This window comes from Aquarana catesbeiana, linkage group LG05 (genome assembly GCF_042186555.1).
Source record: "Aquarana catesbeiana isolate 2022-GZ linkage group LG05, ASM4218655v1, whole genome shotgun sequence".
In the NCBI taxonomy this organism is placed as follows: Eukaryota; Metazoa; Chordata; class Amphibia; order Anura; family Ranidae; genus Aquarana; species Aquarana catesbeiana.
Genome location: NC_133328.1, coordinates 617,620,513 through 617,641,014, shown reverse-complemented (window position 1 = coordinate 617,641,014; position 20,502 = coordinate 617,620,513). Strand labels below are relative to the sequence as shown.

Sequence of the window (20,502 nt, the reverse complement as noted above, 5' to 3'; positions counted from 1 at the left end):
ACTATATACTTATATACTAGATACCTAATATTTCATGTTTTCTTTTTATAAATAACCCCTAACAGATTCATCATTATTCAAGGAGTTGGCACGACTGCCTTCCATTCTTTTTGGCCATTACTCAAGGTAAAGATTAATTTTACCTACAAGATAAAATACCGTTCCATTGGGCTTTTTATAGCTCAAAATATTTCCAGGTCAGTCATATATATATAGGTCTGTTATATATAACATAAGGTATGTCATAAATTATTGTATGCATTTGTGATGTATGATCTCACAATTATCATTATTCCAAAAATACTACTGTTTAACCACTTCAGCCCCAGAAGATTTGGCTGCTGAATGACCAGGCCATTTTTTGCAATACGGCACTGCGTCGCTATAACTAACAATTGTGCGGTCGTGCGACGTTGCACCCAAACAAAATTGACGTCCTTTTTTTCCCACAAATAGAGCTTTCTTTTGGTGGTATTTGATCGCCCCTGAAAAAATGCAATATTTTTCACTTTTTGCTATAATAAATATCCCCCAAAAACATATAAAAATTTTTTTTGTTCTCAGTTTAGGCCGATATGTATTCTTCTACGTATTTTTGGTAAAAAAAAAAAAATCGCAAGAAGCGTATATTGGTTTACGCAAAAGTCATAGCATCTACAAAATAGGGGATAGATTTATGGAATTTTTATTATTTTTCTTTTTTACTAGTAATGGCGGTGATCTGCGATTTTTATCGGGACTGCGATATTGCAGCGTACACATCGGACACTTTTGACACATTTTTTGGACCACTGACAATTATACAGTAATCAGTGCTATAAAAATGCACTGATTACTGTGTAAATGTCACTGGCAGAGAAGGGGTTAACACTAGGGGCGTTTACAGGGTTAACTGTGTTCCCTAGGTGTGTTTTGTTTTTTTTACTAGTAATGGCGGCGATCTGCAATTTTTATCGGGACTGCGACATTATGGCGGACACATCGGACACTTTTGACACATTTTTGGGACCATTGGTATTTATACAGCGATCAGTGCTATAAAAATGCATTGATTACTGCATAAATGACACTGGCAGGGACGGGGTTAACATTAGGGGGCGATCAAGGGGTTAACTGTGTTCCCTCAGTGTGTTCTAACTGTAGGCAGAGGGGACTGACCTAGAGGAAATGACAGATCATGGTTCCTAGCTAATAGGAAGTCACGATCTGTCACTCCTCGCAGAACAGAACAGGGATTTGTGAGTTTACACACACTCGTCCCTGTTCTGCCTCTCGTGCCCGCGATCGCTAGTGGCTGGCAGTCATAGCGACCGTCGGCCACGAGCATCGGCACCCCCGCTGTGCAGCGGGAGCAGGCACGTGCCTCCGGCGGTGCGTGCACGCGCGCCTGCTATCCCGATCCCCGCAAGCCGACGTATAGCTGCGATGGCTCGTGGGATTGTGCCGTCCTGCCGCAGTAAAATGAAGGCGGCTGGTCGGCAAGCAGTTAAAGGAATGAAACCCCCTGAAATGTGTTCTCTATTGACATGTTGGTGAAATTTCACCAAAGCAGAAACTTGCAATTTTTCTCATTGAGTTGCTTAGGCTAAATTTGCTCGGAAATTAAAAAAAAAAAAAATTTCTGTATGTAGCTAAGAATGGAGAGTGAGAGGAACACTGGCTGCAGCTGCTCTCTGTAGTATAGGATATTCTTTAGTAAGCTAAAACCTCAATACCATAAATATCCAGATGGGTGGAACCTAATTCTTCAGGGGATTGGATTCATTTTTAGAGAATGCAATCATATCTTCGCATGGGGCTGATTTGCGTTCCTGCTCGTGGTCTTTTTTTTTTTTTTTTTGCACAAATTTTTTAGCATATTGCGCATAGGGCAGCCCAATAATTTGAATGGGGTGCCCTACCCAAGACAAACAAGAAAAAAGGAAGAACCTAGTGCTGGTAAGGCACGGCATTACCCCTCTGGATTTTATAGGCAGACCAGGTAATGTAGTTTTTTTTTTTTTTTAAAGTATTTTTTCCTTTAAAAATTTTTTTTTTTATTTTACTACATTACCTGGTCTGCCTATAAAATCCAGAGGGGTATTACCGTGCCTTACCAGCACTAGGTTCTTCCTTTTTTCTTGTTTTCTATTGGATTAGTCAGACCAGGTGTCTCACACACACAGCCAATCCCTGCCTTAAATTAAATATTTAATTATAAATATTTAATAAATTAAATATTTAAAAATAATTTATTAAACTACCCAAGACAAACATGCCAAAGAAGCACCAGAACTTTTTTTGGCCGTGAAGCATGGCACGTTTTTCAGCATGCGTTTTAGCATGTTTGCCACGCGACAAAACACGTGGCAACATGCACGTCCGCTAAACGCACCTGGGGTTGCATAAACAATTAATGCCACCGCAAGCCGCAATGTGCTTTTGCAGCACGTTTTCCAAAACGTGCTGCAAAATGCACGTTTTCTGTTCGCTTTTGTCGCACATTCCTGAAAACGCCAAATGTAAATGGAGCCTTGAAGCTACGACTAAGCACCGATGATGGTGTGAAACGCATCAGTAATCTTTTCCCTGCTTCTGCTGTTAAATGAATTTTGATGATTTTACAGTAAAGGCGTTTTGTTGGAGTGCAGCTTTCCAGATTTTCCTTTTTCATTATCATGTGCTGAGCCAGAATCTGCTACTTCCACATTGAGGAGGGCATTACGCAGTCCACCACCTGGAGCGGTTTTTATCTCTTCCTTGTAAATGGAGCCCTAGTTATCTTCATTTAAAGAAAAACAGTACATACTAGGGTTGCACCGATACCTTTCTTTGCAGACGAGTACCGATACTTTCAGTGAAGTGCTCGCCAATACCGAGTTCCGATACCTTTCTTTGCCAATGAGTACCAATACTTTCAGTCAAGTGCTCACCGATACCAAGTACCGATACCTTTTTGTGCGATTTGAGCCAATACAAAATGAATGTCCTCAAATCACACTGCAAAGAATTGCGTATTATTTGAACATCAATGCGGTGAGATTCCTGTCCGAATTGCATGCTGTTTCCGGCACCGCTCCTGTGTGAACCCAGGCTGAAATGGCTATGACAAGCCTGGGTTCACACAGGAGTGGTGAGGGAAAACCGCATGCGATTCAGACAGGAATTGCACCACATTTTCCTGTTCAAATCGCATGCGATGCTTTGCAGTGCGATTTGAGCCCATTCATTTTGTATGGGCTCAAATCGCACTGCAAAGGTGTCAGTTTCAGGTATCAAAACATTTGGCACAAGTATGAGCACTCATGCAAATATACGGTATCTCAACCAATACTGGTACCGGTGCAACCGGCCCCGCAGGGGCGGGGCTGATTGAAAATCAAGCAGTTTCCTTGATTTAGGAAAGTGGTGCGAAAGAATAGCATTACGATTTGTATCTTTCTGTTCCTAGAGACACATGTGATTTGCTAAGATTGGATACACCTAATAAATCATTCCTGCCTACGCTTGATGCATCACCGTGCCGGCACAGTCCTCGCTTACTTTCTAATGGATACTACGCATTCGAGGAAGACAGCTACAACACCGATGATGAAGGCAACCTGTCATTCAGCCCAACAAAATGCACCATTTCCTATAAAGAAAACATTGTAAGGTATTTTCATTGGGCATTGATTTTGAGTAGCTGCTGAAAGAGATACTTACCAGTCCATGGGGTCCAGTGCTGGCTCCCCCCCCCCCCCCCCGGGCCAATTCTACTCAGGGCTGCAGATCTCCCATCTTGGATTTGGATGTTGGCTGTGACTTCCTGATGATTCACGGTTGGCGCCCCATTGCGCTTGCATTGTGCATGTGACTTGGGGAGATTGGTCCTGCAGCCTCCTTGGATGTGCGATGTTATCCCAAGAGGCTGCAGGTGGGCCGAGGCAATGTTATCCTTATGTCTAAGTGATGATTAAGAAAGCAAGAGCGGGTACATGTCAAAGTAAGGTATTTGCTCCCTGAAAAAGAAAGTGTCTTAGAAAAGTCCTATAAAAGTAGAGGTGGGAGAGGAGAGGCATAGTCATGTAGCCTACAGACTGCAGGGAACGGTCTAGAGCTGTGGTTCTCATATTATGAGGTATAGGGAGATTAAGGGTCTCTTTCAGGCAGGCGGTCGGGGGGCGGTGTAAACAGGCGGCTCTACCTCCCCTCTGGCCACCCACCCGGAAACGTAAAAATAAGTTTGACAAATGTCACCGATTGTGACCTCAGTACTGATTTGGAGCTCAACTCAAAGCTTGAGACTCTGCTCCCATGATCCACAGAAATAAAGGGGTGCAGGCGTGCCAATGTACTCATCCAAAGGGGTGTATGCAGTAAATGAAGAGGGAGGCAGCTCTCCCGACCAGTCAGTATAACAAAGAGGTATGGAGTGGCCTCAGCCTATGTGTCTCCACCAAGAAACCAAGCCCTCTCAATGCGTTTCGCCCCAGTGAGCAGGGCGAAACACGTCAGGTAGCGTGACATTCCATGCCACTGGCTGGTCATGAGAGCAGAGTCCCTTCTTATTTACTGCACACACAGCTTCAAATGACACCAATTGTTAAACTTGCCCATTGATCTGGATGTAGTCTCGCTCTTCAGAGGGCACTTCACTCCACTGTGAGTGTGAAAGAGCCCTTACTGCGTACTAGAGGGGATGGTCAGACTTCAGACACGCAACTTGTGTGGCTGGAGACTGGAAACCTAATGCAGAGGACTGTCAGAGACTGGGAATGTGTTACATGATATTGTCAAAAGTATTGGGGCGCCTGCCTTTACACGGCCAGTCAAGTTCCTCCACCCCAAACTCACTCACCCATCTCTTTATGGACCTTGCTTTGTGCACTGGTGTGCAGTCATGTTGGAGCAGAAAGGGGCCATCCCCAAACTGTTCCCACAAAGTTGGGAGCATGAAATTGTCCAAAATGTCTTGGTATGCTGATGCCTTAAGAATTCCCTTCACTGGAACTAAGAGGCCAAGCCCAACCCCTGAAAAACAACCCCACACCATAATCCCCCCTCCACCAAATGATTTGGACCAGTGCACAAAGCAAGGTCCATAAAGACATGGATGAGCGAGCTTGGGGTGGAGGAACTTGACTGGCCTGCACAGAGTCAGAGATGCCAAGTTCTGACCTGACCTCAACCCGATAGAACACCTTTGGGATGAATTAGAGTGGAGACTGTGAGCCTGGCCTTCCTGTCCATTATCAGTGCCTGACCTCACAAATGCGTTTCTGGAAGAATGGTCGAACCTTTCCATAGACACACTCCTAAACCTTGTGGACAGTCTTCCCAGAAGAGTTAAAGCTGTTATAGCTGCAAAGGGTGGGCCAACTCAATATTGAACCCAATGGACTAAGACTGGGATGCCATTAAAGTTCATGTGTGTGTGTAAAGGCAGGCGTCCCAATACTTTTGACAATATAGTGTATATGAGAATGCTAGAAATCGCAGTCATTACAGTACCTTTTGCAATCAGTGTTCTCACTCCCACCACTGGGGTCTGCAAAGAGTCACACAGCAAGTATTAAATGGTTGCATATGACCCTGCATAGGATCTAAAGTCCATCTCGAACTTAAATATTTATCCATTTTGTTTGTTTTTAGAATATTTAGAAGGAGACGTAGACCACATGCACAGAGATCCCTTGATCTTTCAAATCACAAAAACCAAGACAGCTGGAGGCCACAGCTTGAAGATGACCTTGGTGACTGTGAATCTCTAGACTTTGTTCAAACGTTCAATAACTATGCAGGTAGGACTTTCCTACATTTACAGCTTCTAAGCCCTTCTTGTTTAGGTCTGGTTCACATCTTTATGTTTTTCAGTGCATTTCAGTTTTGGAAAAATGCACTAGTCTATTTAAAGCGGTAGTTAAGCCCGCTCGGTCAGTTTTACTTACAGGTAAGCCTATAAAAAAGCTTACCTGTAGGTAAAACGAATATCTCCTAAATGTGCTCGCTCCAGCTATGTGATTGGCCAGAGCCGTGATGACCTCAGTTCCGGCATGAAGCTCTGAAGTTCCGGCAAGGTATGCCAGGCCATCAAAGCGAATGCAGCCGGTGACGTCACTGACGCATTCGCTTTGATGGTCCGGCATACGTTGCCGGAACTTCACAGCTTCATGCCGGAACTGAGGTCGTCACGGCTCCGGCCAATCACATAGCTGGAGCGAGCAAACCCGGAAGAAAGACTGAGGGGAACATGTCAGCCCTCTCAGCGGTGCCAGTACAGTGCCGGAGGGCTTATTTCCAAGGTGAGTATTTCATAATGTGCTAGTGTGCGATGTATACTAGCACATTATGCCATTGCCTTGCAGTTGTTTTTTTTTTGTTATTTTATTTTTAAGTTTACAACCGCTTTAACATGGTTTCCTATCTATTACATTCACATCTGTGTATTTTCCAATGCAGGTTGCTTTTTAAGTTTCATAGACTTCAATGGAAACGCAGTAGAAGTGCATCAAAAACGCAGAGCTTGTGTATTTTATGTGTTTCTGCTGTATGTTTGCTGGTTTCTCCTGCAAAACAACAGGCACTTCTCTAAAAATGCAAAATGCATTAAAATTGCATCAAACACGCGTTTGAAAAAAATGCAAAAGACAGCTGGAAAACACATCAACAGCAACCTGCATAGGTGAGAACCAGGCCTAGGGTGGTTCTTTAGTTCTCTGTATCAGTGCAGGCGCCTCCTATCCAAGCTGTCTCTACTTAGGCTCCATTCACACCTATTCATGTTGCTTTTGAGCATTTCTGCCGTGCTTTTTGCTGTGCTTTCTGCTTTTTTTTACTGCAATTTTACAGCGATTTGCGTTTTTTATGCTTTTTTTTGGGGGGGGGGGATTTGTTGTTGGGCAGATTTAAAAACACAAATTGTGGCAAAATTGCGCTACATGCTTTTCTACAGCGTCTCCATTGAAATCTATTGAACCAAAAAAAAAGCAATAAAAACAAAAACGTTTTGAGTTTAAAAAAGTCCCTGACCTGTTCCAAAAAACGCAGAGGCACAAAAATGCATTGATGTGAACATGTTCCATAGGAACCCATGTTAAAAAAAATGTCCTGCATTTCTGCAAATAGCATGAAAAAAACTAAACATGTGCACTGACAAAAAATGTGTTTGTTTTCGTTTTATTTGTTTATTTGCTTTTTTCGGAAATTTGGAAATTCAGAATTCGGAAATTCCAAAATTCAGATTTTCAAATTTCCGAATTTCCGAATTTCGAATTTCCGAATTTTTGAATTTCCGAATTTTCAAATTTTGAATTTCCGAATTTTAAAATTTCCAAATTTTTAATTTTCGAATTCCGAATCTCCGAATTCCGAATTTCTGAATTTTTGAAGTCCGAATTTTGAATTTCTGAATTCTCAAATTTTCGAATTTCAAATTTCCGAATTTTTAAATTTCCGAATTTCTGAATTCCGAATTTTCGAATTTCTGAATTTTCTAATTTTCGAATTACCGAATTTTAGAATCTCCGAATTTTTGAATTCCGAATTTCCAGATTTTCGGAATTCAAAAATTCGGAAATTCAGAAATTCGAAAATCTGAAAAAAAAAAGAAAATCAGTAAATTTGAAATTATAACCAACTAATAATAACTAATTATTAAATTATCGGTATTGGAATTTCCTTTCAAATTTGGCTGTTTGTGAATGTAACGGATACAAATTTATCTGGAGTTACCAATTGTCCAAAATAACGAATGCCGCATCTACACAAATGGAATGGAACAAATTAATAATAAATAATAATAATAAAAAGGTTTTATTGTTATTATTGTTATTTATTATTATTATATAAATATGGATGAATGAATGTACTATATGAAACAGCAATTAACCCATCAAAGCAGCGCTATTTTCAGTCCTCAATGCTGACTGATAAAACAAAGTCTTTGTAAATGCAAGCAAAACACATGCAGGCAGGTAAATTCCAACAAAGACACAGCGGTAGGAGCTTGGTCTGGATTCCCTTATATGAATAGTAGATCTGATGGGTGCACCTTTCACCATCTATTGGGACACCTTGTGCTGCACACACCCCATAGGGGTTCAAACTCACCGGAGCCAGGAGGTTAACAAGCCTTGGATCAAATCCTCTCTCTGTTTACCCCCGAAGTCCTCCAGGGTTGATGATCAAATAACAGCAACAATGTCCACATGTAAAAAAGAGACCCCGAATAGTCCAGTACCGTTTTGATAATTTATTGTAAGTCACAAATCAGAGAAAAAAAAAAAAAAACTAATAAAGTAAATACACTGTAAAAATCAGTGGGCGCAGTTCCTTACAAAGGATAGCCTTCTAGCTTTCAGTTGGTTGGTAATAGTGGATAACTCAAACTGCTTCTCTCAAAGCACAAGGGTACTGGTTGCAGACTGGATGGATGTTACACACTCACAGCTGATCAGTCGTTCATTCCACTAGTATACAACTACAAGCTTGGAGCGCACTGCGTGTCAGCCAGGCACAGCTGATCCGCACTTCCTCCCTCTCGTGTCTGAAGCTTCAGGCTAAAAGCAACGGTTGCCGTGGTATCGTGCTCTGACTAGTTTCGTCAGGAAGACTTTTTCAAGATGCTCTTTGAAAAAGTCTTCCTGACGAAACTAGTCAGAGCACGATACCACGGCAACCGTTATCACGTGAGGACGCAGTGTGCTTTTAGCCTGAAGCTTCAGACACGAGAGGGAGGAAGTGCGGATCAGCTGTGCCTGGCTGACACGCAGTGCGCTCCAAGCTTGTAGTTGTATACTAGTGGAATGAACGACTGATCAGCTGTGAGTGTGTAACATCCATCCAGTCTGCAACCAGTACCCTTGTGCTTTGAGAGAAGCAGTTTGAGTTATCCACTATTACCAACCAACTGAAAGCTAGAAGGCTATCCTTTGTAAGGAACTGCGCCCACTGATTTTTACAGTGTATTTACTTTATTAGTTTTTTTTTTTTTTTCTCTGATTTGTGACTTACAATAAATTATCAAAACGGTACTGGACTATTTGTGGTCTCTTTTTTACATGTGGACATTGTTGCTGTTATTTGATCATCAACCCTGGAGGACTTCGGGAGTAAACAGAGAGAGGATTTGATCCAAGGCTTGTTAACCTCTTGGCTCCGGTGAGTTTGAACCCCTATGGGGTGTGTGCAGCACAAGGTGTCCCAATAGATGGTGAAAGGTGCACCCATCAGATCTACTATTCATATAAGGGAATCCAGACCGAGCTCCTACCGCTGTGTCTTTGTTGGAATTTACCTGCCTGCATGTGTTTTGCTTGCATTTACAAAGACTTTGTTTTATCAGTCAGCATTGAGGACTGAAAATAGCGCTGCTTTGATGGGTTAATTGCTGTTTCATATAGTACATTCATTCATCCATATTTATATTTCTATTTTTTATTAAGTGGCTGCTGAGAGATATCTCACTCAGAATATGGTGACATCAGGTTAAATCACTGCAGTTTATTACAATCATTATTTTCCATCTTCATATACTGAATATCCTTTAGCGCTGAGATAGGAGGATTGGAGTAGGGCGTATTGTCTCCTTTTTGTATGTATATTTATTATTATTAGATCGTTACGTTCCATTCATTTAGATACAGCATTTGTTATTTCAGATAATTCGTTCAAATATGTTCACTAACAGCCAAATTTGAAAGGAAACTCCAATACCTATCATTTAATATTTATTATTAGTAAGTTATTATTTCAGATTTTCGGGTTTTTGAATTTTCAGATTTTCATTCTTTTGAATGTTCAGATTTTCATTCTTATTTTTGAGTTTTCGAATTTCTAAATTTTGGAATTTCCTAATTTCGAATTTCCGAAATTTCAAATTTCCGAATTTCCAATGTCCGAATTTCCGAATTCCCGAAATTTTGAATTCCTGGAAATGCGGAAATTAACGAAAATGTCAAAATTTGTTAAAAAACTAATTCGGAACTAAACGAATTGCACGTGTCTAGAAAAAACGCATTGGGGTGAATTGAGCCTAGGACCTGATTCACATTTGATGCATTCTTATGCCCCGTACACACGGTCGGACATTGATCGGACATTCCGACAACAAAATCCTAGGATTTTTTCTGACGGATGTTGGCTCAAACTTGTCTTGCATACACACGGTCACACAAAGTTGTCGGAAAATCCGATCGTTCTGAACGCGGTGACGTAAAACGCGTACGTCGGGACTATAAACGGGGCAGTGGCCAATAGCTTTCATCTCTTTATTTATTCTGAGCATGCGTGGCACTTTGTGCGTCGGATTTGTGTACACACGATCGGAATTTCCGACAACGCATTTTGTTGTCGGAAAATTTTATATCCTGCTCTCAAACTTTGTGTGTCGGAAAATCCGATGGAAAATGTGTGATGGAGCCTACACACGGTCGGAATTTCCGACAACAAGGTCCTATCACACATTTTCCGTCAGAAAATCCGACCGTGTGTACGGGGCATTAGTGCTTTTTGCATTTTGCAGATTTGCACTGCAGTCCATTCAACATGGTTTCCTATGGAACACATTCTGTAGTGCAAATCTGCAAAATGCAAAAAGCTCTAAAAATGCCATAGATGTGACTCAATCAAACAGACTAGACAAAGCAATCATTGCTCCTCTGATTACAGAAAAATCCAAAAACTAAATTTACCTTGCATCCTAACTAGGAGGGTGCTACATTGTCGTTATAGCAATTTTCTATTTATCCTGTTTACTGATGGTAAAGATGGTAAAAAAAACAAACTGGTAGGGGTTTAGTATTTTATCCTTTCCATTGATCTTTTCTTCATGGTACAGAAAGGATTACCGCTTGTACTTCAAGAAGCATTATTGGACCAAGTCTTTCTGCAAGTTTTTCCCAAGTATTACAGTCAGAGCAATCCAATCTTAAAGAACATCCAACTTCTCAACCATCCCAGGACAATGGTAAGAGGCTTAGAATTCCTATCCCAAATTTTATGTATTTATAAGCAAAAAATGGCAGGTCAGCGGATCAAATCAATGTATAATTGGCTCCCGCTACTGTCAATCACATTCAGAGTGCCAATGAGAAGAGGGATGGGGTGGGGCCGAGCCGCAGCTCTGTGCCTGAATGGCTCAGCTCGGATTCCCCCACAGCAAGCTGTTTGCTCTGGGGGTCACTTGGCAGGAGGGAGGGGCCAAGAGCGCCAGCAAGGGACCGGAGAAGAGGAGGATCGAGGCTGCTCTGTGCAAAACCATTACACAGAGCAGGTAAGTATAACATGTTTTTTTTTTTTTAATAGAAAAAAAAACATGCCTTTAATATCACTTTAACTGCTGTTGTTAAAAAATGACTGCCTGACACAGTGTTTATAAACATTGTTCAGTCCAGAGATGATGAAATATGGAGTAACGTGGTTACTTTTGTATTCACACAGTTTCATTCATCTGCAGTTCAAAGGAATGGGCTTTGAATGGCATATGATACCATTTAAAACAGCCTGGCAAGTAAAAAAAAATGTTGTTCCTGTTTAACCCCTTATTAACCTTAAAGCTGGCTATAGATTGATTAAAATTCAGCTGGTTCAGCAATCGACTGCTGTCGACACTTCCTGTTGGAAATGTTTTCTTGATCATCGGCTGCAGTTGCTGATCACTGTATTCTGATAGCAGACAGTCTTGTTTAGACATGTGTACTGACAAAAAATTTGTTTGTTTTCATTTCATTCGTTTTTTTTGCTTTTTTCGGAAATTCGAAAAATCGGAAATCCAAAAATTTGGATTTTCGAATTTCCGACCTTTCGGATTTCCAAATTTACAAATTTTAGAATTTCTGAATTTCGAATTTCGAATTTCCGAATTTCCGGAATTCAAAAATTCGGAAATTCAAAAATCCGAAAATTTGAAAATCTGAAAAAAGATAGAAAATCTGTAAAAGTTGAAATAATAACTACGGTAACTAATAACTATTAAATTATAGGTATTGGAATTTCCTTTCAAATTTGGCTGTTTGTAAACGTAACGAATACAAATTTATCTGAAGTTACGAATTATCTGAAATAACGAATGCCGCATCTAAACAAATGGAATGGAACAAATTAATAATAAATGATAATAATAAACGGTTTTATAATTATTACTATTTATTATTATTAGATCGTTACGTTCCATTCTTTTAGATACGGCATTCGTTATTTCAGGTAATTCGTAACTTTGGATAAATTTGTATTCGTTACATTCACAAACAGCCAAATTTGAAAGGAAATTCCAATACCTATAATTTAATAGTTATTATTAGTTAGTTATTTCAGATTTTCGAGTTTTCAAATTTTCGGATTTTCATTCTTTCGAATTTCCAAATTTTCAAATTTCCGAAATTCAGAATTTCTGAAATTTCGAATTTTTGCAATTTTCCAATTTTTACCGAAATTTCGAACTTCCAAATTTCTGAAATTTAAAATTTCTCGGAAATTTTGGAAATTCGGATATTTCGGAAATTGAAAAATTTGGAAATGCTGAAATTAATGAATTTGTCAAAATTCATTAAACGAATTCAGAACTAAACAAATCGCACATATCTAGTCTTGCTGTCATTTCTTGTTGACAATAGTACCAAAAGAAGCATTGTTTGTACAAAAAAAAATTATATATGTATTATTTTGTTATATACAGTATCTCACAAAAGTGAGTACACCCCCCTCACATTTTTGTAAATATTTTATTCTATCTTTTCATGTGACAACACTGAAAAAAAAATGACACTTTGCTACAATGTAAAGTAGTGAGTGTACAGCTTGTATAACAGTGTAAATTTGCTGTCCACTCAAAATAACTCAACACACAGCCATTAATGTCTAAACCGCTGGCAACAAAAGTGAGTACACCCCTAAGTGAAAATGTCCAAATTGGGCCCAAAGTGTCAATATTTTGTGTGACCACCATTATTTTCCAGCACTGCCTTAACCCAGAACTTCACAGGTTGCCACTGGAGTCCTCTTCCACTCCTCCATGACGACATCACTGAGCTGGTGGATGTTAAAGACCTTGCGCTCCTCCACCTTCCGTTTGAGGATGCCCCACAGATGCTCAATAGGGTTTAGGTCTGGAGACATGCTTGGCCAGTCCATCACCTTTACCCTCAGCTTCTTTAGCAAGGCAGTGGTCATCTTGGAGGTGTGTTTGGGGTTGTTATGTTGGAATACTGCCCTGCGGCCCAGTCTCTGAAGGGGGAGATCATGCTTTGCTTCAGTATGTCACAGTACATGTTGGCATTCATGGTTCCCTCAATGAACTGTAGCTCCCCAGTGCCGGCAGCACTTATACAGCCCCAGACCATGATACTCCCACCACCATGCTTGTGTAGGCAAGAAAAACTTGTCTTTGTACTCCTCACCTGGTTGCCGCCACATACGCTTGGCACCATCTGAACCAAATAAGTTTATCTTGGTCTCATCAGACCACAGGACATGGTTCCAGTAATCCATGTCCTTAGTCTGCTTGTCTTCAGCAAACTGTTTGCAGGCTTTCTTGTGCATCATCTTTAGAAGAGGCTTCCTTCGGGGACAACAGCCATGCAGACCAATTTGATGCAGTGTGCAGGGTATGGTCTGAGCACTGACAGGCTGACCCCCCACCCCTTCAACCTCTGCAGCAATGCTGGCACCACTCATACGTCTATTTCCCAAAGACAACCTCTGGATATGAAGCTGAGCACGTGCACTCAATTCCTCGTCGACCATGGCGAGGCCTGTTCTGAGTGGCCACCGTGCTGCAGCTCAGTTTCAGAGTCCTGGCAATCTTCTTATAGCCTAGACCATCTGTGTGTAGAGCAACAATTCTTTTTTTCAGATCATCAGAGAGTTCTTTGCCATGAGGTGCCATGTTGAACTTCCAGTGACCAGTATGAGAGAGTGAGAGCGATAACACCAAATTTAACACACCTGTTCCCAATTTACACCTGAGCCCTTGTAACACTAACGAGTCACATGACACCGGGGGAGCGAAAATGGCTAATTGGGCCCAATTTGGACATTTTCACTTAGGCGTGTACTCACTTTTGTTGCCAGCGGTTTAGATATTAATGGCTTTGTGTTGAGTTATTGTGAGGGGACAGCAAATTTACACTGTTATACAAGCTGTACACTCACTACTTTGTAGCAAAGTGTCATTTCTTCAGTGTTGTCACATGAAAAGATAGAATAAAATATTTACAAAAATGTGAGGGGTGTACTCACTTTTGTGAGATACTGTATATACTATATACAGTGGGGACGGAAAGTATTCAGACCCCCTTAAATTTTTCACTCTTTGTTATATTGCAGCCATTCGCTAAAATCATTTAAATTCATTTTTTTCCTCATTAATGTACACACAGCACCCCATATTGACAGAAAAACACAGAATTCTGACTTTTTTGCAGATTTATTAAAAAAAGAAAAACTGAAATATCACATGGTCCTAAGTATTCAGACCCTTTGCTGTGACACTCATATATTTAACTCAGGTGCTGTTCATTTCTTCTAATCATCCTTGAGATGGTTCTACACCTTTATTTGAGTCCAGCTGTGCTTGATTATACTGATTGGACTTGATTAGGAAAACCACACACCTGTCTATATAAGTTAACAGTGCATGTCAGAGCAAATGAGAATCATGAGTTCAAAGGAACTGCCTAAAGAGCTCAGAGACAGAATTGTGGCAAGGCACAGATCTGGCCAAGGTTACAAAAAAATGTCTGCTGCACTTAAGGTTCCTAAGAGCACAGTGGCCTCCATAATCCTTAAATGGAAGACATTTGGGACGACCAGAACCCTTCCTAGAGCTGGCCGTCCGGCCAAACTGAGCTATCGGGGGAGAAGAGCCTTGGTGAGAGAGGTAAAGAAGAACCCAAAGATCACTGTGGCTGAGCTTCAGAGATGCAGTCGGGAGATGGGAGAAAGTTGTAGAAAGTCAACCATCACTGCGGCCCTCCACCAGTCAGGGCTTTATGGCAGAGTGGCCCGACGGAAGCCTCTCCTCAGTGCAAGACACATGAAAGCCCGCATGGAGTTTGCTAAAAAACACCTGAAGGACTCCAAGATGGTGAAAAATAAGATTCTCTGGTCTGATGAGACCAAGATAGAACTTTTTGGCCTTAATTCTAAGCGGTATGTGTGGAGAAAACCAGGCACTGCTCATCACCTGTCCAATACAGTCCCAACAGTGAAGCATGGTGGTGGCAGCATCATGCTGTGGGGGTGTTTTTCAGCTGCAGGGACAGGACGACTGGTTGCAATCAAGGGAAAGATGAATGCGGCCAAGTACAGGGATATCCTGGACGAAAACCTTCTCCAGAGTGCTCAGGACCTCAAACTGGGCCGAAGGTTTACCTTCCAACAAGACAATGACCCTAAGCACATAGCTAAAATAACGAAGGAGTGGCTTCACAACAACTCCGTGACTGTTCTTGAATGGCCCAGCCAGAGCCCTGACTTAAACCCAATTGAGCATCTCTGGAGAGACCTAAAAATGGCTGTCCACCAACGTTTACCATCCAACCTGACAGAACTGGAGAGGATCTGCAAGGAGGAATGGCAGAGGATCCCTAAATCCAGGTGTGAAAATCTTGTTGCATCTTTCCCAAAAAAGACTCATGGCTGTATTAGATCAAAAGGGGCTTCTACTAAATACTGAGCAAAGGGTCTGAATACTTAGGAGCATGTGATATTTCATTTTTTCTTTTTTAATAAATCTGCAAAAATGTCAACAATTCTGTGTTTTTCTGTCAATATGGGGTGCTGTGTGTACATTAATGAGGAAAGAAAATGAACTTAAATGATTTTAGCAAATGGCTGCAATATAACAAAGAGTGAAAAATTTAAGGGGATCTGAATACTTTCCGTCCCCACTATATATATATATATATATATATATATATATATATATATATATATATATATATATATATATACACACACACACACACACACACACACACACACACATACACAGTCATGGAAAAAAAATATTGGCACAACCAAGAGATAATGCACCACTTCGCCCAGAAAGTTGTTGCAATTACAAATGTTTAGGCATTCTCATGTGTATTTCTTTTGTTTGTATCGGCGTGACACAAAAAAGTGGAGAGACAAAAAGCCAAATCTGACACATTCCACGCAAAACTTCAAAAACGAAATTGACAAAATTGTTGGCACCTTCTCAAAATTGCAAGAAATATTTGTATTCCAAGTTTGTGATGATCTTGTAATTTGTAATTAAACTCACCTGTATCAATTACAGGTGCTGACAATATAGAAATCACACTGGCAACCAAATGGTGAAAAATTGACTCAACCTTTCTGTTGTGTGTCTCTGTGTACCACATGGAGCATGGGGAAGAGAAAGAGCAGCAAAAAATTGTCTCAGGATTTGAGAACAAAAATGGTGGAAAAGCATGGACAATCTCAAGTTCACAAGTCCATCTCCAGAGATCTTAATGTTCCCGTGTCCACTGTGCGCAACATTGTCAAGAAGTTTACAGCCTATGGCACTTTAGTTAAAGGAGTTGTAAAGGCAGAAGGTTTTTTTTATCTTAATGCATTCTATGCATTAAGATAAAAAACCTTTTGTGTGTAGCAGCCACCCCAACACCCCCTTAATTACTTACCTGAACCCCATCTCCCTCCAGTGATGTCCATGAATGTCTAAGCCGTCCAGGACACTCCTCCTGATTGGCAGAGACACAGCAACGGCGCCATTAGCTCCCGTGGCTGTCAATCAAAGTTAGTCAGCCAATCATGGGAGAGAGGGGGCAGGGCCACGTTGGGGCTACGTGTCTGAATGGACACACGGAGCTGTGTCTCGGCTCTAGTGCCCCCATAGGAAGCTGCTGACTGTGGGGGCACTCTATAGGAGCGAGGGGCCAGGAGCAGCAAAGCAGGACACAAGAAGAGGAGGATCGGGGCTGCTCTGTGCAAAACCAACTGCACAGAGGAGGTAAGAATAACATGTTTGTTGTTTTCTAAAAAAAAACGAAAAAAACGAGCCTTTACAATCACTTTAATCTCCCTGGATGTTGACAAAAGAGAAAAATTGATCAAAGAGTTTGCCAAAACTTACCTGAGGAAGCCACAATCCTTTTGGGAGAATGTGCTGTGGACAGACAAAACAAAATTACAGCTTTTTGGTAAAGCCCATCATTCTAATGTTGTCAGAAAAAGAAACTAGGCCTTTAAGGAAAAGAATACAGTCCCTACAGTCGCATATGCTGGAGGCTCACTGATGTTTTGGGGTTGCTTTGCTGCTTCAGGCACTGGATGTCTTGACCATGTGCATGGCATTGAGAAATCTGAAGACTACCAAAGAATTCTGGGGTGTAGGGCCCAATGTCAGAAAGTTGGGTCTCCATCAGAGGTCATCGGTCTTACAGCAGGACAATGACCCAAAGCACACGTTAAATAGTGCCCAGAAATGGTTTAAGACAAAGTGCTGGAGAGTACTGAACTGGCCAGCAATGAGTCCAAATCTAAATCCCATAGAGCACCTGTGGAGAGATCTCAAAACAGCAGTTGGGAAAAGGAACCCTTCCAATCTGAGAGACCTGGAGCAGTTGGCGAAAGAAGAGTGGTCCAAAATTCCAGTAGAGAGGTGTAAGAAACTCATTGATGATTACAGGAAGCCATTGATTTCAGTTATTTGTTCTAAGGTGTGTGCGATTAATATCTAAAGATTTGTAATTACAAGAATTTGGGCGAAGTGGTGCATTATCTGACAGAAATACAGGGGTGCCAATATTTTTGGCCATAACTGCAGCCACCATATCTAAGGACTGGTAAGCTGCAAAAGATTACATTCTTTTTTTTTTTTTAGTTTAAATATGTTTGAAGGTACTGCTACACACCAGACACCCGGACTCTAAAGACCCTCAAAGTACGTTTGCACCAAATTCAACAAAAGCATTGAGAAAGTGCAGAGGTAGTGCTAGATTTTCTTATTAGAAAGCCAAGCATGGTGTGCAAACAACGTTTCATGGATTTACCTTGTGTTATACATTTGCAATATAGAGAGTTTATACAAATAATGAAAACAAATAATAGCTTATAAACCTATAAATACACATTTTAAACAGAGTTTTTGTTTTTAGGTTCACGGTCTTCAATTTTTAATTCAGAGAGCAGAACTTTGACCCCAGTAATCATCTCTCCGAGTAAACCAGAAGTGGTGAACACTTTAGAGGAAAGCTCTATGTATGGTTCTGTCGAAGGACATTCATGTATAAACAAAGGTAGGTATGACTTTGTACTGATTGTTTCTGGTAATTGCTTACATAAAAAGCCTATGCCTGTCTGTATTGCTGTATGTGAGGGGCAGGGATTAGGAGACTCCTTTATCTTGGAAAGATGGAAGAGATCTACTTTTTAATAAATAAATATAATTATATCAGTTATATGAAATCTGTATAAAAATATATATATATATTCAATTTTACAGGTAACAACACATTTTCAGATGATACAAAGAACCTCATACCAGCTCAACAGAAAACAATTCCTTTAAGTCTGATTGGAAGCGTGGAGGACATTTCTGAGAAAGAACCTGGTAATGATGAGGGACCACATCTAGGGGTGTATTGATTTTTATTGTGTGAATGGGGGGCAAAACCAAATGTAAGCAGGCTGTTTTCTCCCAGGTCAAATTTTATTCTTCTACAGAAAAGAGTGAATCAGGAAAATGTTGCATTATGGAACTGATGGACACATTAAATAAGTACTAATCTAGGGGCTAGGATAAGGTTGGGGGGGGGGGGGGGCAGGAGGGACAGTTGCCCCAGGTGCAGTGAACTCATTTCTGAGAAAGAACCTGGTAATGAGGAACCAAACCTAGGGGTGTATTGATCTGAATTGTGTGAATGGAGGGCAAAACCAAATGTAAGCAGGCTGTTTTCTCCCAGGTCACATTTTCTTCTTCTACAGAATAGAGTGAATCAGGAAAATGCTGCATTATGGAGTTGATGAACACATTAAATCAGTGCTAATCTAGGGTCTACCAGGGCTGGGACAAGGTTAGGGAGGGGAGGGGAACAGGAGGGGCAGTTGCCCCAGGTGTAGTGAACTCATGCGAGGGAGGGCACCACAAGGTGAGTTCCTACTGCTACAACAGTGGTAACTCACTAAAGAAGTAGTGACAGTGAATTCCCTACAGGAGTAGGGACAGCAGCGGCAAGGAGGAGAGAGTCCGGAAGAGGTGCGGGCTGTGCTTGCTCCCTCCCAGCTCCTTCTTCCTGTTAGATCAGCACTCCCCGACACAGAAGTTGATACAAGAATGCTGTCAGATTTGGACCGCAGGTTTAATTACCTACCACCTATCTCCTTCTGTCATGTACCTGGTCTGAGGCCGACTTGATGTGAGGGCTTCCCTTGCGGCTAAGTGCCAAGCACCCCTGAAGGTGGGAACAGGGAGAGCTACACTCAAAGAAGCACAGGTGCCGTTTTCATAGCGCCCAACTGTCTCTGATTTCGAGGGACTGTCCCTGATTTGGAGCAATGCCCCTCTTTCCTCCTTATTTGTCCCTCATTTTGGTCTGACCTGTATAGTTGTATATAAAATGCCATTTTTATCTTTCAAAAAGTGTTTCCCAGTGCTAAACCTTTCTTCCAAAATTCTAAATGGCCTCATTTGAAAATTTTAAAAGCCGATATAAAGGAATAGTAGTGGTAAAAAAAAGCCCTTGTGAATTTAATTAACCTTTTTTCAGGGGTTAATTCTCCTTCAGGCTGGGTTCACACTGCTGCGGTGGCAGACATCGCATGTGATTCGCAGCGCACTGCTGTTCACATCACATGCGATGTCTGTGCTGTGCGATATCAGCCATACAGATAGTATGGCTGATATCGCACCGCATTCGGTCCAAACTCGCACAGGACCCTTTTTTTTGTTCGGACCAAAATTGGATCGCATGGGTGTTCTCACCTATGCGATCCGAAAATGTCCGAATTGTCAGTTCGCATTGCGATATGCGGGCTGAACTGGGGGTGTCATTAACATTGTATGACACTCCCCAGCAGTTCGCATATGGCAGTGTGAACTGCCGTGCGAGTTGGTGCGATGCGGGAACCCGCAGTAAATTCGCTGCGTTCCCGCACCGCAGCAGTGTGAACCCAGCCTTAAGGGTGTGTGGCAGGAGGCGTGTCCCATGCCTAAATACGTTTTCTGGTAGGTGTCCCTCATTCCCATCTCTAAATGTTGGGAGGTATGTGTTTAGGTAGATCCACTGGAAGTGGTTCGCAGCACAGATGAACTGGATAGCTGTCAGCTTGTCTGTCAGGGCAGATGGCAGGACCTCCATAGACCTAGGTGTGTAGCTGAATCAGGGCAGCAACCACAGGCAAGGTGGCACCTGCGGAAGAAGCAGGAACAGACTGGCAGGCCAGGGCTGAAGAGGCAAAGTCAGGATGAGAGCCGAAGTCATACACAGGAAGGCGAGCCAGGGAGTATGCAGAAGGGTAGTTAGGAGTAAGCCAGGGTCAAAACCAGGGATCAGGCATCAGAGAAGTCCAGAGGCA

At 41.6% G+C, this 20,502-nt stretch overlaps 1 protein-coding gene across 1 annotated transcript in view; it reads left to right on the top strand.

Annotated features, from left to right (window-relative positions):
• TMEM71 (transmembrane protein 71) overlaps positions 1–20,502 on the top strand; it is a 49,066-nt gene that overhangs the window by 16,255 nt on the left and 12,309 nt on the right. The window contains exons 3-8 of the mRNA XM_073632268.1: positions 66–126; positions 3,431–3,634; positions 5,614–5,762; positions 10,799–10,927; positions 18,084–18,224; positions 18,431–18,538. Coding sequence (XP_073488369.1) covers positions 66–126; positions 3,431–3,634; positions 5,614–5,762; positions 10,799–10,927; positions 18,084–18,224; positions 18,431–18,538 — 792 coding nt within the window. The remainder of the gene's footprint in view (positions 1–65; positions 127–3,430; positions 3,635–5,613; positions 5,763–10,798; positions 10,928–18,083; positions 18,225–18,430; positions 18,539–20,502) is intronic.